This window comes from Octopus bimaculoides, chromosome Z, assembly GCF_046866305.1.
Source record: "Octopus bimaculoides isolate indiv1 chromosome Z, ASM4686630v1, whole genome shotgun sequence".
Lineage (NCBI taxonomy): Eukaryota > Metazoa > Mollusca > Cephalopoda > Octopoda > Octopodidae > Octopus > Octopus bimaculoides.
In genome coordinates this window covers 41,088,347-41,107,117 of record NC_142944.1, presented here as the reverse complement: position 1 = coordinate 41,107,117, position 18,771 = coordinate 41,088,347, and the positions used below count along the sequence as shown (strand labels likewise).

At 36.4% G+C, this 18,771-nt stretch overlaps 1 protein-coding gene across 1 annotated transcript in view; it reads left to right on the top strand.

The window, feature by feature from the left end:
- The first annotated feature begins 644 nt into the window (after positions 1-644).
- The window catches only part of LOC149132225 (polypeptide N-acetylgalactosaminyltransferase 10-like), a 127,877-nt gene continuing 109,750 nt past the window's right edge, over positions 645-18,771 (top strand). The window contains exon 1 of the mRNA XM_089365229.1: positions 645-816. Within this exon, the coding sequence (XP_089221355.1) occupies positions 660-816 (157 nt within the window). The 5' untranslated portion in view covers positions 645-659. The remainder of the gene's footprint in view (positions 817-18,771) is intronic.

Here is an 18,771-nt window from a genome sequence, read left to right as displayed (position 1 = left end):
ATTATATCCCTTCATCGGAGACGGAGTGAGAAAATGATCTTATCCAAATTAACTATTGCTTAACCATTTTCTCACACCGTCTCTGATGAAGGGATATATTAAATAACCTGAAAACAGCTGTAAGACATTCTGTTCATAAATGTTCCAAAATATACACAGCCTTGGTTTTTTATCTCATTCTGAAAAAAAAAAAATTATATATATATATATATATATATATATATATATATATATATATATATATATGCATATATGAATGTATATATATATTTGTGCATGTGTGTATGTGTGATACACACATATGTATATATATGTACATATACATATTTTTATCATTTACTTGTTTCAGTCATTTAACTGCAACTATGCTGGGGCACCACCATGACAGGTTTTAGCCAAACAAATCTATCCCAGGACTTATTTTTTAATATTTATTCTATCAGTTTCTTTTGCTGAACTGCTAATTTACAGGGCCATAAATATTGGTTGTCAAGTGATGGTTGGACACACACACACACACACACACACACACACACACACGAGAAGTTTTGGTATCCAGTTTTGGTGTGTGTGTGTGTGTGTATCCAGTTTTGGTGTGTGTGTGTGGTATCCAGTTTTGGTGTGTGTGTGTGGTATCCAGTTTTGGTGTGTGTGTGTGAATGTATGTATGTATATATTTTATACCAAATACCTCAGTGTTTGTATTTAATTTTCTTATTTTCTCTTTCAAGAATTTAATTGCTGTCCAAGTGGATAAGGATGGTAAATATGATTGGCATAATTACAAACTAATTGAGGAAGACCTAGGTAGGAAAGGTATGTATTTCTCTTTCTCACTCACTCATCAGCTGAGGCTTATTAAATTCCATGGCTTCTGTTTGTTAAACCATTGCTTAACCTTAATCCAACAAACTTCTAATCAAAGATTTTCCAGCTATGACCATTTTTTAATTTTTTATTCAGACATAATGCATCATTGGCAACATTATATAATGTATCTTTCCCTGTTGTTGTTGTTTTACCATAAACCAGCTGTTCTAGTATTTATTTATAGTTCTCTATGTACTGAGTTCAAATCCTGTCTAAGATACCTTTTGATCATTAAAGAATTGTTGTAATAAAATATAATTCAAGTACTAGGGATGATGGTATTGACTCAACCCCTCCCCTCAAAATTCCATATTCAAACCATCATCATCATCGTCATCATTATTATTACTATTGATATTAGGGTGGCAGTGACAAGTGACCAAGACCTTTGGCAATATTCTATGCTTGAGAAGACCTGTCAAGCTAAGTGAGATCATAGTTGTGGCCGATGCTGATGTTTCGTCACTGGCACCCATGCTAGTGGCACATAAAATGCACCTGCTACACACTTGGAGTGGTTGGCATTAGGAAGGGCATCCAGCTATAGATAAACAACAGCCAAGGGAAAGTGCTTGCCCTTGTAATTAAGTTTTTCACATTTCTGGGGGGTTTCTTTGAGTACCTCCAGTAGTTTTTTTACCTTTTAGAGAATCTTCTTTGCCAGAATTTTTCTGTTACTTGTTTCTGTTTTTACAGTTTCTGTTTCTACATGAAGCATCGTTGTGTTTGTGTCTTTTCTTTAAGTGCTTGTGGCTAAAAAAAAGATTCGAAAGCATTTTATAATTATCAACTTCAAAAGGGTGAAAGGTAGAGAAGAGTGTACCAGGATGTGAACTCTTAATGAAAAGAACCAGAAGGCAAAGAGTCGGGCCAAGTTGTGTAGCTAAGAAGTTTACTTCCCAATCACATTGTTCTACGTTCATTCCTACTGCATGGCACCTTGGGTATGTGTCTTCTACTATAACCTCAGGCTGACCAAAACCTTGTGAGTGCATTTGGTAGGTGGTGGTGACGGTGGTGGCGGCGGCAGCGGCGGTGGTTATTAGGACAGTGGATCAACAGTATTTTTAAGAGCACCAGAAAACATGCCTTGTGGTATTTCTTGTTTTACTTGTTTCGGTCATTGGACTGTGGCCATACTGGGGCACTATCTTGAAGGGTTTTGTTGAGCAAGTTAATTCCAGTATGTATGTTTTTAGCGCTTGTTTTATTGGTTTCTATTGCTGAGCTGCTAGAAAATGTGCATGATGCTGTTGTAGTTTCAGTGAACTGGATCTCTCTCTGGATCTGAAAAGAAGTAACAGTTTCTTTCCTGGGTTGGTATTTAGTTACTGGCTGTTGATGTCAAATCTGCAACTCCCGCAGACTTTTTAATTCTGTTGTATATAAGATTGACAAATATTTATATTTTGTTCTTCTTTAGCCTTGTATTTCAATTTCTATAGTTACAGTTTTATGTGTTATTGACATATTAATTTTATCAATAATAATTAACAGATTGATAAGTGCTAATGTACAAAACTCTCGGCTTTTCAGTCAATCTATAAACTCCAAGTCCTGATGATTATTTATAATAGATATGTGTGTATGCTCATGCATGTTTGTTTATGTGTGTGTGCATGTATATATACACACACATGCACACACACACATATGTATGTATATATGTGTTTGTGTGTTCGTGTGTGTATAGAAACATAGTTAAAAAAATATCAGTTGTATCGTTAATCATATATCAATCTGTTGATTTGGTCATGTATCACAGCCTGTCCTTTAAATAGTTGGTTGAGTGCAACCTTTTGATTTAAGCCATCTATCACTCTCCAGCTTATATCATAAATGGCATAACATCTGTATCTATAGACATGTATGTATGAACGCACTTATGAATATAGGAATTTGATTAAGTGTATGTATGTCTATACGTCTATCTGTGTCTGTGTGTATAAATACACACTTACACACACACACATTATACCAGCATGATATCGTGTCAGTAGCAATTACTATATTGGAAATACAAACAGAAGAAAAATAAGTCCTGCATGTATGTTGTTTGTTTCATGCTTATCAGATGAAATAGAAGCTAACATTTGAAGGCCAGTAAAAAAATACAAACAATACTAACTTGCTCTAAAAAAAACGAACAAAAGAAAAGAAACAAGTCACATGCATAACTGAAGCTGCATTCTGCCATCACTGTAACTTGTTATTTTGTATCGGTGTGGAATAATATAATTGCATTTCTCAACTTTAGCAGAGTTTATGTATGAAAGTCTGGGAATGAAGAATAAGATATCTTAACCATTTAACATTCAGATTACTCTTAGCTGAACGGAACAAAACCCTCAAGTACTGGGACCTGGCAAGCTTCTTACCACACAGCCACGCCTATGTTTATATATACAGGCATACCTCACCCTACATTGTTAATCGGTTCCAGGAGGCACAACTTAAGTCGAATTAACTTGTCTCCAGGCTAGGCTAGGCCGAATTTACTTGTTTCTAGACTAAACTGATAATAACCATTGCCAGTTCTGTACTTTATTTATGAATGCATTTTCAATAATACATGGTTAATAAAAACCTATTTTAAGCTTACAAACAAATAATTCTTATTTTCTAATACAGTACAGTAAAATAAAAAGTAACCTAAATTTACGAATATAATTTGGTTGTGTTTACTGTACATTGTGGACGCTTTATTTATGAATGTGGTTTGCAATAGTACATGGTAAAATAAAAACCTTTCTTGAGCTTAAAAAACAAATTCAGTAATTATTATTATTTTGCAATAGTAAAAAAACAATTAAATTGTTTTAAATTTACCAATATGTACATACAATTTGGTGGTTTACTTTGTGGATGTAGATGGCTGTGGATCATCAACATTAACAGCTGACTCTGGCTGTTCTTGTGCGATGTGCTTAAAAAAAAACCAGTTGAGAGTTCCTTGAACTGTTTTCTTCTTTTCCTCAAGGATTACATTATAAGGAGCAAAAGCTTCATGACAAGCCCCCATAATCTTGAAAAGACGTCGAGCATTTGAATCCAAATCCCCAAACATAGAAAGACCTTTTTTGATATATGCAAATGCTTGTTGCATTTTTATTAATGGTAAAGTGATGTGGTTCAGGTTCAACTTGCTCTTCTTTATTTTCCTGCTCATGAATCTCTATCAAATCTTTGTTCATCAGGGGCTGCTTGTCTTTTTCAAATAAATCTGTAAAATCATCCTCCTCCAAATCCATTTCTAGTTAAAGAACTAGAAATCCCCAAAGTTTTGTTGATGCCAACATTATCAAATCCCTTAAAATCATTCATGAATTGTTGGCAAAGCTTCTTCCATACACCATTCATAGCCGTACATCATTTCTTGCTGCTGTTATGTTCTATACAGCATTGTAGATATCGTATCTCTTCCAAAAGTCACGAAATGTGATGGACTCATCAAGATCAGTTGCAGCTATTGCTTGCCGCAGCATATGCTTCATATAAATGCTTGAAGAAGATAGCAATTATTCCCTGATCCATTGGCTGCAGAAGGGACATAGTGTTCAGAGGGAGGTATACGACGGTAATGTTGGGATTAAAATCTACGATATTTTGTGGGTGGCCAGGAGCATTATCTAAGATAAGTAAAACCTTAAAAGGAATCCCCTTCTCTTTACAGTACTTCTCTGCTGCTGAGATAAAATGATTGAAGAACCAATCTTCAAAAAGAACAACAGTAACCCATTCTTTTGAATTAGCCATCAATGTAACAGGGAGAGATGCCTTGTCTATGTTCTTCAGAGCACGGGGATTGTGTGCATGATACACAAGCAATGGCTTTAACTTAAAATCTCTTGCACATTTACCTTCCAACAAAAGTCACAAGTTCACCTTGTAGCCTGAAATAGTTTTTTCCTCCTTGGAAATGAATGAACGGTCTGGCAATTTGTTTCAACACAATCCAGTTTCATCTACGTTAAAAATCTGTTTGGGAAGGAACCCGTTTTCTTCGATGATTTTCTTTAATGCATTAGGAAATTCTGCTGCTGCTTGTTTATCAGCAGATGCACTTTCACCTTGCTTCTTCATGGAGTGATAACATCTTCGCTTCTTAAATCTCGTGAAACATCCTTGACTTGCCTTGAATTCTACATCTTTGTCATCTGGTAATTATTTCTTCAAGTCCTCAAACAAAGACAATGCTTTCTCTTGAATGATTTCTTGACTAATTGTAAGCACACTCACAATTCAACCTAACAATCCAGACAGAAAGAAGCCCTTCCATTTCTTCAAAGATTTTGCCTCTTTTCTTATTGACGACAGTGTTCTTCATCCCTGGGGCTTCAGATTTGATATGTGCTAAAATCTTGTCCTTATTATGTACAATCGTTGATACAATTGTCCGACTCATCCCAAAAGATCGTGCAATTGCTACCACTTTTTCACCTTTTTCATGGCGTTTTGTCACAGCTAGTTTATCTTCCAGCGTTATAGCATGACACTTAGCACTTTCACTATGAATTTTCTTAGGAGCCATTGAGGCAAAAAATAAAGTCACAAATGAATGAGATTGAGAAAGTAGCCAATAAACAGACGTAAACAAATCTGAATTCAAAACTATCACAGAATCACAAGTGACAATGACCCCTAATGGTAGATATTGGAACCACAGTGCAATATGAGCTCTAGAAGACAATACAGCTGATAAATAAGACAATACAGCTGATTTCATGATTTCGTTCACTAAGCTATATGACTTTATGGTATGTATATTAACATTTACTGTACGTATTTTAATATGATTTTATATGCTTTTATTGTTATTTATTGTACAGTAATGTGGTTTTATGTGCTTTTAACGGTTTTCTAGTGATTTTACGATTCCAATATTTATTTCTTTATTGCCCACAGGGGGTTAAACATAGAGGGGACAAACAAGGACAGACAAGGGGATTAAGTCGATTACATCGACCCCAGTAATTAACTGGTACTTATTTAATCAACCCTGAAAGGATGAATGGCAAAGTTGAACTTGGCGGAATTTAAACTCAGAACATAACGCAGATGAAATACGGCTAAGCATTTCACCCAGCTTGCTAGCGTTTCTGCCTGCTCACCACCTTTAGGAGTCTAATATTTGTGGCGGACAGACGTAGAGTCGAGTAAAATGACTTCACTTGATTTTTATATTTCCATATATTATTTTTAAAAACTGACGTATAATTGAGAATGACTTAAATCGAAATGACTTAAGAAAAGGTATGCCTGTATATCTTTTACTTGTTTCACTCATTTGTGGCCATATTGGGGGTACTGTCAATCAAATCAACTAGGACTTATTTTTTTAAGCTTAGTACTTATTCTATTAGTCTCTTTTGCTAAAATGTTAAGTTACAGGGATGTAAACACACCGACACCAGTTGTCAAGCAGTGGTGGGGGACAAACAGACACACACATGCACACATATATAAACACACACATATGTGTGTGTGCGTGTTGTGTGTGTGTGTGTGTGTGTGTGTGTGTGTGTGAAATGTAATGAAGCAGAGTGGACTATAATAACTGTTAGAAATAATTTAATTATTTACAGTCTAATACTTCCTAGCAATCTCTGAAGAAGGAATTTTTATATTCCAAAATATTAGGCTATAAATAATTAAATTATTTTTATCAGTTATTATAGTCCACTCTGCATTGTTGTACCATTCCAGATACGTTACATTTCACAAACAATACACAGTGCTTCCAACGAACTACAATACTCTCATATATATATATATATATATATATATATATATATCAAACAATAAGTAACACGGATTTCAAAAGTGATTGCAGTACGCACGTTTCATGCTACTTCAATTTATTTAAGTAATGTGAGCATTACCTTAAATGCAATATGAAGAGCAATCTTCAGCTGCACGAAAATGTAGAAAAAAGACATATTATAAATGTGGCAACATATTAAATCCAAGTGGGAGAGAGCATACATAAAATCCAAATGTGAGGAAGAATATATAAGTCCATCTTGACATAGCGGGGTCTATCAGGCTAGTAATTGATTCTAGACAAAAGTTTTAACTGTCTCAGAATTCTATTGTTTCTTATCTAGTGGTGATAGCAAAGGGACAATTACTTCTAAAGAGAGGGAAGGTGTAAGCAGTATGCATGGACAAGGCTATAAACGTGCGTACTGCAATCACTTTTGAAATCCGTGTTGCTTATTGTTTGATTTTAATCACCCATCCTTTTGGGATGCGATATTCGAGTGCCTTCGCATAAGTACCATTTTCAAGCCTTGAATCTATATCTATATATATATATGTATATATGTGCGTGTGTGACTTCAGATGAATATGATACTTAAGTTGAGGCACCAGAATTTAGTACAGTATTATCCATACAATTTCAGAATAAGGTGATTAAAATCAAAATAAGCAACAAGGATATCCAGAGGTAATGCAGTACGATCGTTTCAAGCAACTCCGTTTAATTGACCAATGCAATCATTACATCAATTTAAATGCAGAGCAATCCTCAGCTGCATAAAGACATAGAAATTCTATGCCTCAGCTTAAGTACCATATTCATCTGAATATATATATATATATATATATATATATGACAGGTTTCTTTCAGTTTCCGTCTATCAGATCCACTCACAAAGCTTTGGTTGGCCCAAGACTATAGTAGAAGACACTTGCCCAAGGTGTCATGTAGAGGGACTGAACCTGGAGCCATGTGGTTCAGAAGCAAGCTTCTTATCACACAGCCATGCCTGTGCCCACATGTGTGTGTGTGTGTGTGTGTGTGTGTGTGTGTGTGTGTGTGTGCGTGCGTGCGTGCGTGCGCATGAATGTATAGTAGCAGCTGCTTCATTTTGGGCAAAGCCGTAGCTCTCTTGTACTCTTAAACATGAAAAGCATGGGCATGACTTTGTCTTCTGCACAGATGTGGCAATAATAGGAATCTCTTGCTGTAGGTGTTACAGAAGCTTTCCACCCACACTGAAACATGTCTTCATTCCATTATGTTTTGTCTTTCAGCTTTGGTCAGCTGTTGTATGAAACATGTTACTGAGATGTTAACAGATACATTAAAAGTAAAATTACGTCTGTGCATGAACCTCTTCAAAGTGCTTAAAATGTGCAAACATGCATGTAGACATGTATACATACATATATACATGCATTAATGCATACATATACATACATACATACACATGTATATATATATATATATATATATATATATATATATATATATATATATATACATACACATACATACATACACATGTATATATATATATATATATATACATACATTTACACATAAACATGTACATACATTTGCATACATACCAACACACACGTGCATACACACATACATATCTATGTACATGCATTCATATATACATTTGAAATCGAAATCGAACCGAATCCTATGACTGGCACCCATGCCAATGACTGGTGCCTACGCCAGTGGAGCACTAACAGCACTGTCCGAGCGTGTTCGTCCAACCCATGCTAGCATGGAAAGTAGATGTTAAACGATGATGATGATGATGATACTTACATACCTAAACAGGTACACATGTGTATGTATGTATTTATGTATGTACATACATACATATGTACATACATACATACATACATACACCATCTTGAAATTAACACAAAGAATGACTGTGTTATCACTGATACAATACAGTATTACAAAGGCATATTCCAAGGGGACAACCTCTCTGTAAGCCCCTTGTCATTCATGTTAAGGAAGTCTGAAGGATATCTCACTGGTTCACAAGGAAACAGAAATACCAAAATTACACTTGGTTTCTTTGTGGATGACTTAAACTTTATGCAAAGAATATGCATGAGATGAAAAAGGGCCTTGACCTAGTTACAACATTCTCAAAGGATGTGGGGTTGGAGTTTGGTCAGGATAAATGTTGTTATATGGTTGTGAAAAGGGGGAGAACTATAAACCAGACTAGTAACATCTCCATCAATGATTTGACTGTTTCCCCTGTCTCTGATGAGGAATGTTACAGGTACCTAGGTATGGATAAAAATATATCTTACAATGACATATGTAACAAAACACGTGTCACTAAAGAATATTACAACCGAATAAAGAAAGTTTGGACCTTTAAACTCTCTGCATTCAATAAAACGAGTCTAGGACATCCCCCCCCCCGGACAGTAACCCCCCCACCCCATTCCAAGGCCAATTACCTCTGAAGACAAGAGATGATGATTTAAAACTTCTTAATATATTGAAGAGAGGGTAAATCACCAAGCAGGGTAATTGTCCTAGGAGGTAGTTGTCATTGGAGGGAATTGTCCTATGGAGGGTAATTACTCGGTGGGTAATTGTCCTGATACGAATAAAACAGTGACCCACAATGTGTTTGCAGTGCCAGTAGTTATACCAACATTTGGGCTGCTTGATTGGATGCTTGATGAGATCTGAGCCATTGATGTGAAAACCCGAAAAATACTAACAAGCACACATAATTTCCACATAGACAGTGACGGAGACTGCCTCCACCTAAAATGAAAACAAGGTGTCAGGGGCTTAACATCAATGCAAGATGCCTTTGAATGTTGTATCATATCCCTTCAGCAACATCTTTTAACCACCAAGTGTCGAAGTGCATCCCTTGACCAAGTTTGCATACATGAGGCTGATAACATCATAAGACTTGGAAGGCAGCTCCTTGAGCAACACTCTTTGTCTGATAACCTAGAATACATGCCCAAAGAAGTTGCACAACTTTGCCGCAACGTATCACCAGATGAAAGGATGATCCTATTTGAGCAGAAGACTCTGCATGGATATGTTAGTAGAAAGCTCTGAGATGATAGTAATATTGATAATCAAAGTAGTCTACCATGGACCAATAGCTGGATTACTTCCTCTCGCTTTGAAGGGTATGCGTTTACAATCCAGGAACAAGAAATATCAACCAAATATCTGGTACACAAAAGGGGATAGAGATACAGGAAGAACAGTAAAATGTAACAACTGATACAGACTTTGTAGAGTTAACACTGAAGATATCACCCACATCATAAGCAGTTATCTATCGATGAGACATGTTGTTGTAGTCAGAGGGATAATCCCGAGGACAAAGAAATAAGAACTCACAGTATGGAAGAAGCCATAGCCACTCATAATAAAAAGGAATGTCTCAGTGAAGACCTCAATAAAATGTAAGCACAACAGACCTGATAAAATGATTTGGGATAGAGAAGAAAAATTGTGCACAGTTGTGGAAATTAGCTGCCCAGTGGGTGTTGACATAAAGCTAAAGTGAAAAAGAGAATATCTACACTGAACTTTGAGAAATCCAGATTACAAGTTCAGGTTTATACCTGTAATTATTGGGGCCCTGGGTTATGTAACGCATATAAATACCAATCTTGAGAAATTAGTCTTCTCAAAACCAGAAAGGAGAAAGCTAATTTGAAGACTACAGATCTAGTCCATCACTGGCACTATAAAAATCTGTGAAACTTTACAGAATTTTATCATTTAAATATATATATGAGCATGTCTAGACGTGTAACTATATGCATGAGAATACAAACATAACACAAAACACATACACACATGCACATGTGCACGCGCGCACACACACACACACACACACACACACACACACACACACACACACATACACACACATAAGCACACAACTAACTAACTAGCTAACTGACTATTCAATTTTGTGATCAATAAAGGTGTCCAGCTGCAACACATAGTAAATATGTGACAATGAAAGAGTGGGTAGAGAGAAATCGATGCTGCAACAGTGTCGTATGTGCAATGGGGACTTACTAAATGCCATAAAAGGAAAGATTAGTTAAAAATGATATGGAAATAAAAACACAAATGTAGTTTTGTGATTATAATGTGCGTTGAACATTGCTGATATCTAAATTTTATGTGTTAATCTGCATGTTATGAATTGCATAGCTGCTACAGTAAATGCTATTAAAGACTCCCCAAAGGGCTAATTTAAATGAAGTCCAAGACATGGTGTAGACATTTCCATCAGTATTGCTGTTGTAAGAGGAATTGGTTAGTTGAAATATTAGCAGCCGCACAGAGAGCAAATGTATTCCTATCTGAAGATTGACAGAGATAATGACAATTTTTTTTTGGTCAGATATAAAGAATGTTTAATATCCCATTATTGTAAGAGAATAAAGAGGAGAAAGAATTTACCATTATTTAATAGAAAGGATTTGTGTTCAATATTATTGCAGACAAACTAAAACAAAAAAATAAAGAATATTGTGACACCATCCTTATTCCTGAGTCTGTAGAATATACATAAACACAGGCATGGCTGTATGTCAAGAAGTTTGCTTCCCAATCACATGGTTCTGAGTTCAGTCCCACAGCATGGCACCTTGAGCAAGTATCTTCTACTACAGCTTTAGGCTGACCAAAGAATCCTGTCATACATGTGGGTGAGTGCAAGAATGTGTGTGTGTATTTTGTGTTTGTCCCTCAACCAGTGTTGGTTTGTTTATGGCCCTATAACTTAGTGATTACGAAAATGAGACCAATGGAATAAGTATCAGGCATAAAATAAAAGTACTGGGGTTGATCCATTTAGCTAAAATTCTTCATGGTGGTGCTCCAGCAAGACCATTGTCTAATGCCTAAAACAAGTAAAAGATAAAAGATACATTAGGTGCAGGAATGGCTGTGTGATTAAGAGACTTGCATTGTTACCCTGTGGTTTTGGGTTCAGTCCACCTACGTGGTACCTTATGCAAGTGCCTTCTACTACAGGTCTGGGCTGGCTAAGGCCCAGTGAGTGAATTTAGGAGATGGAAGCTGTGGAAGTCCATTGTGTGTGTGTGTGTGTGTGTGTGTGTGTGTGTGTCTGTCTGTCTGTCTGTCTGTCTGTCTGTCTGTCTGTATGTGCCTTTGTGTCTGTGCTTGTCCTCCCCACAACTGCTTGTCAGTCTGTGTTGGCTTGTTTCATCCCTTTAACTTAGTGAAAACCAAAACAGGCTGTAGTAACAGCAATGAAATAATAGTCTGACTGAGGAAAAGTAGCTTGTCTTTGAGCCTAAGTTGTCAGTAAACGAGTCTTTGATGTTTAGTTGGGGGGGGGGGGGACTTTATTTTAGATGTATAGCACTACAATAGGTGCAATATAGCTCAATTGTTAAGAAGTTAGCTACACGACCTCAAGGGCCTGGGTTTGAAACCCCATTGCATGACATTTTCGGCAAGTGTTATTTTCTGTGAGTGTCAATTCAACTTGTACCTTGTCATTGACATTTCGCAGATGAAAACAGCATAGAGACTTATCAGTCTATACATGTAATTCAAAAGTATAGCTTTGCCACTCGCTGTGTCTTACTAATTCTGTCTGAGAATTACTTTAAACCAGTTTCTCAACTGCTTTTTGCCTATGGACCTCTTTGATTCCTATTGTACGAAGCTGGATCCTCATAGTCATTTGATGTTAAACCCTTAAGTATTCAGATTTCTTTGTCAAATGTAATTCTTATTTATACACATAATTTTGAATTAATCATGCACTATCTGGTAGTTTTGAAATGTGGATGATGTGAAATGTGAATGATGTGAGTGTGAGAGGCTGGATCTACTCTGTTTGAACTTAAAATAAGTAAAGTATTTTGACTAAATATGGATAGTTTAAAGGGTTAAACAAATCCCATTATATTTTTATAATTAAATATTAGAAATTATATAAGAAAATTTGTAATATATTTTGTGTTATGGGTGAAGTGTAACCAGTTTATTGCACATAAACTTTAATAACGAAATCTTATTTGGACCTGCCCACCCAAAAATCATATGGACCCTGGTTGAGAACCACTTCTTTAAAGGGTACACATATTTGTGGAGTATTCAGCTATTTTACATGGTAATTCAAAGAGCTATTGATCAACGAAATCAATCATCATTGTAAAAATTGACAGATAGCCATCAATATATGTATATATTAACAACACTGTCCTATATATGTGAAGAGCACCACTTAGGGAATCTTTGAACTTTTTAGGTTTGCCAACAATAGATTAAAGCCAAAGTGTTGATATTGCTATGCTATGTATGTGGAATCACTGGGAAAATACCAAAGATAGTAGGGTATATAAGTAAAGATTTTAGAAACATTAACTTTGTGTTAAATGGTGTGTAATAATATATAATGATATATGATAACGTATAATAACATATAATAATATATAATGAAATCATTAATAATCATAATGATGTAAACTGATCCTAGAAGTAGATATCTGAGTTGTTATTGATCTCAGCTCTAATCAATGAGAGTTTTTTTAAAGCTGTGGTGTATATAGGGGCATATTTCCCTGTCCTTTTTACGACAAGGATATGATTTGAGGGTGATTAACAGACACATTCCACCCATCTCTACTTGTCATACTGCATGCAGCTATTGTGGTGAACAACAGGGTAAATTAGATAATCAGTTGTTATATTTCGGAGACTTATTATTTTTATTGTTATTTATTTATTTATTATTAGGGTGGCTGCTAGCAGAATCATTAGTATGTCAGGCAAAAATAAATGCTTAGTGGCACTTCATTTGCCTTTACCTTCTGAGATTAGATTCTGCCAAGGTCGACTTTGCCTTTTATCCTTTCAGGGTTGATAAAATAAATACCAGTCATGTACTGGGGTCGATGTAAATGACTTACCCCTGCCCCCAAAATTTCAGGCCTTGTGCCTATAGTAGAAAGAATTATTATTATTATTATTATTATTATTCAGTAGTTTTATTTTTATAACGTGCTTTCACTTCACTACCGAGCGCAGCTCTGTGCGCCTTGGGTATGTGCTGTGGTTTGCTGTGGTGCTCTTATGTTTACTGTATTGAAAGTGTTTTGCGTAGAATGTGTGCAGTACCCAGTAGTGCAATTTTCTGTATGTTATATATATTTGTAAGTCCTGGTGTTTTTGTTATGTATTTGTCTGAATATTTTTTTATTATACCTAAGGCACCTACTATGATAGGAATTGTTTCTGTTTTTAGATTCCACATTCGAGTTATCTCTATTTCCAGGTCTTTGTATTTTGAAAGTTTTTCCATTTCTTTTAGAGAAACGTTGTCATCTGCTGGTATTGAAACATCAATTAGAAGGCATTTTTTTCCTTCATGATCTTTGACAACTATATCTGGTCTATTTGCCTTAATTTCTCTATCTGTGTGTATTGGCATATCCCAGAGTATGGTTGCTTTCTCGTTTTCTGTGACCTTTTCTGGCGTGTGTTTATACCATCTTTTTTCTGTTGCTATTCCATAATGTTGGCATAGCTTCCAGTGTATATAGGTCCCAGCTCTGTCGTGTCTGTGAATATATTCCTTCTTAGCCAGGACTGGGCAGCCAGAGATAATATGATTTATTGTTTCTTGTCGATCTCCACATATTCTACAGTTACTTGTTATATTTCTTTTCATTATGTGTTTTTGGTAATTTCTGGTGGGGAGGCTTTGGTCTTGTGCAGCAATTAAAAATCCTTCAGTCTCTGCTTTGAGTCCTGAGCTTCTCAGCCATTGCTGGGATTTTTCTCTGTCTATTTCTTTCGCATTTAGTTTAGCCCAGTATTTACCATGTAGGGGCTTTTCTTGCCATCGTTTTATCATGGTCCGTTGCTGTTCTAGTTTTAGTTTGGATTTCATTTGTTTTATAGCTTTTGTTGTTTCTTCTTCTTCTTCTTCGTATTTGTTAGGTAGATTGATTTCTTGTTTGTATTTGTCAGCTTCCTTAAATACTGAAAACAGTTTTTTGTTTTGCTCGTGTTTTGTGGCTATTTGTATTAGTTTCCCTTGCTTCTGGAGTAGGTATTTTTGCAGTCCTATGGTGGTTATTTTATAATAGTTTTCTAGCTGTATAAGACCCCTGCCACCTTCTGTGCGTTGTATATATAACCTTTCTATGTCAGATTTTGGGTGGTGCATCCTATATCCTGTCATTATTTTTCTTGTTTTCCTGTCTATTTTACATAGTTCGTTTAGTGTCCAGTTAAGGATGTTGTAGCTGTAGCTTATAACTGGGACAGCTAAAGTGTTGATACCCATTATCTTGTTTTTAGCATTGAGCTCTGTTTTTAGTATTGATCTAACTCGTCTATAGTACTCTTTCTTTATTTTTTCTTTCATTTTTGTATGTTGTATCCTATCTAGTTCATTGACTCCTAAATACTTATATGGTTGGCTTTCGTCTAGTTCTCTTATTTCATTGGCTTTATCTAGTGTTATATTGCTACTTTTAACTAATTTTCCTCTTTTCAGGGTTGCTTTGGCACATTTTTCTAATCCGAATTTCATTTCTATTTCCTTGGTAAAGCCGTGTACTGTCTGTAGTAGTGTTTCTAGCTCTTTGTCGTTTTTTGCATATAATTTTAGGTCATCCATATATAGAAGGTGGCTGACTGTTTTTCCATAGCATTTGTAACCGCATCCAGTTCTATTTAGCAATTCTGTTAAAGGTGTGAGTGCCAGGCAGAACAGGAGTGGAGAGAGCGTGTCTCCCTGGAATATTCCTCTTCTAATGGGGATGGCTTTCGTTTTCACAAGTCCCTCTTTTGTTTGGAGCTGTAGCACTGTCTGCCATTTGTTCATTGAGTGCTCTATGTATTTTATGATAATTGGTGCCACCTTGTTTATGGCTAGTGTTTCCAGAATCCACGTGTGGGGAACACTGTCGAAAGCCTTTTGGTAGTCCACCCAGGCCATACTGAGGCCTTTCTTCTTTCTGCGGCTGTCTTCAGTTATGGCTTTATTGATCAATAATTGATCTTTACAGCCGTATGAGCCCTTGCAGCATCCCTTCTGCTCTTCTGGAAACAGGTTGTTATTTTCCAGGTGTTTACTCACTCTCTGTGATATTATTGCAGTAAAGGCTTTGTAGATCGTAGGGAGACAGGTTATAGGTCTATAGTTTTGTGGTTTCTCCGTTTCCGTGGATTTGGGGATTAAGATGGTTTTCCCTTTTGTGAGCCATTCAGGCATTGTTTCTGGATCTGCTATTATGTTGTTAAAGTTTTCTGCCAGCTTTTTATGCATTGCTGGCAGGTGTTTTAACCAGAAATTGGGGATCTTGTCGTGTCCAGGTGCTTTCCAGTTGCTTAGTCTTTGCAGTGTCTGGGTGACCTCTTCAGTTGTTATAGGGGCCCAGAGTTGCTCAGGTGCTAAGTTCGTTGTTTTAATGGTCCTTTTTTGGGGTTGTTGCTTCACCGACCATATTTGTTTCCAGAATTTTTCTAGTTCTTCTGCTGTTGGTGCTGAAGTAATGTCTATTTTATTTTTACCCAGTTCTTGGTAGAGTTTTTTGGGGTTGGATTTGAACTGTTTGTTTTGTTCAAAGAAACGTTGGCGTTTCTCATACCGGCGGATCCTCTGTGCTTTGGCAAGGATGTCTTGCTTTAGTTTTTCTTTTGCCTCAGGTAAGTCTTTTTCTGTAATGCTGTATTTGTACAGTATTTTTGTTTTCTTCTTGTTACTTAGTAGTGTTGATTGTTTACTAATTTCGTTGAGAATCGATAAATCTTTTCTCTTTTTTTAAATTTTGTTCTGGATGTTATTTATCCACAAGGTCTGTTTGGGTGGTAGAACTCCTGTTCGGATGGGTTTGAGTGAGTATCCTGCTTCTTTTGTGGCTGCAGTGGCTGCCGCATATATCATGTCATTTAGCTCAGTGATATTGCCTGTTGTTTCTGTTATTATTATTATTATTATTATTATTATTATTATTTTTATTATTATTATTTTTATTATTATTATTATTATTATTATTATTATTATTATTATTATTATTATGATATGATTGACTTTTGCTTTGCATTTATACAAGTTGATTCTAAGTCTCACCCAGAGACCTCAGCCCAGAGACAGCAGGTTAGAAGTTCAAGTTGGTGTTATGCCTAGGGTTGGTTTTGTACATAGTATTGTTCTGGAAAATGTTTAAAAAAAAACATGAGAAAATTATGAGTTTGTTTTAAAATTTGAGATTATAAAGACGGTATTTTGCTTAGGATATGGGCAGTTCCCAAGAGCACTATCTTTTGAATTTCTGCCATTTTGGGGTTTCTTGGTATCTGAGCTCGGTAGGAATCAGCTCCTTTTGCTGTCATTCCTAGGGCATCTATGACAACAGGTATTGTTTTAGTCTTGAGGTTTCACATTTTGCCAATTTCTATTTCAATTTCTATTTAATATTAATTACTTACTTGTACTTGTGGTGGCATCCACCCAGAGTAGCTTGAGCTGGCTCCGACCACTGAATTTACCACATCTTTCATGGATGCTGTACACATTTGGTGGTCAGCCCTAATGTTCCAGCAGGCAAAGTAATACCTCTGCCTGCAACCCAAAAATCCAGCTTGCAAATTTGACAGATGCACCACTGGAAGAGCAAGTACATTGGGTACCACTGGTACCATAGTTGTAGTTGTTATTTATTGTTGATGTTTGGGAATGAAGGAAACTAACAGAGTAAATTACAGACATATCAACAGATGACAACCGGAAACTTCTGTTGTATCTTTCTTATCAAAGTATCATGGGCCTTCAGACTTAGGCTTGAAGGTCCATGATCACCAATACTTGTCTACAAGTCATCATCATCTTACATCTGTTTTCCATGCTGGCATGGGTTGGACAGTTTGACTGGAACTGGTAAGCTGAAGAGTTGCACCAGGTTCCAGTCTGATTTGGCCTGGTTTCTACAGCTGGATGCCCTTCCTAATGCTAACCACTCCGAGAGTGTAGTGGGTGCTTTTTATGTGGCACCAGCACAAGTGTCAGTTACAAAAAAAAAAAAACAGTATTGGCTGTGACTATGATCTCACTTGGCTTCTCAGGTCTTTTTAAGCATAGATATTGCCAAAAGTCTTGGTCACTTGTCACTGCCTCTGTGAGGCCCAAAGTTCAAAGGGTGCTTTTTATGTGCCAGCAGCATGGGTGCCAGTTATGTGACACTGGTACTAGTCGTGACTACAATTTCGCTTGGCTTGATGAGTCTTCTGAAACACAGCATATTGCCCAATGTTTGAAGGGTGCTTTTTATGTGCCTCTGGGACTGGTCCCAGTTACATGACACTGGCATCAGCCATGACTACAATTTCGCTTGGCTTGATGGGTCTTCTGAAACACAGCATATTGCCCAATGTTTGAAGGGTGCTTTTTATGTGCCTCTGGGACTGGTCCCAGTTACATGACACTGGCATCAGCCATGACTACAATTTCACTTGGCTTGATGGATCTTCTCAAGCATGGAATATCACCAAAGATTTTGGTCACTTGTCATTGCCTGCATGAGACCCAGTGCTCAGTGAGAAAAGAAAGGATGTAATATGGAGAGATTTGGTTGTTATATCTTCTTGTAGGTCAAGCAACTAGATAGACTCTTCCTTTTAGAATGTCGACTCTGTCAATAATGTAGATTGCATTAATTCCATTAACTGGAACAGGGATCTTGTGTCACACTCCTTCACAAAATTTGTAATCTTGTGACAATGTTATTATTATATAACCTATAAACAAACTTGTTTTCATTCCTTGGTCTGTACCAGATTTTATATACAGAAGAACTAACCAACCCACCCTCCAAACACGCACACATTTTACATGTATGTAGAAGCATTAAACCAACCTTCTGCATACACACTTACACAGAAGAGCTTATGCTTTCACACACACATGCACGCACATGCACACACACACCCACACATATGTACACTCACTTTCATGTTTAAGCTCAAAGAAACAAGCAGCATGTATACATACACACTCACTTACAATCACCACCACAATGTTTTAATTAAAAAATAATAATCTGTTCTTTACTTGTTAACCAGTTGATTTTATTTTTCAATCTTAT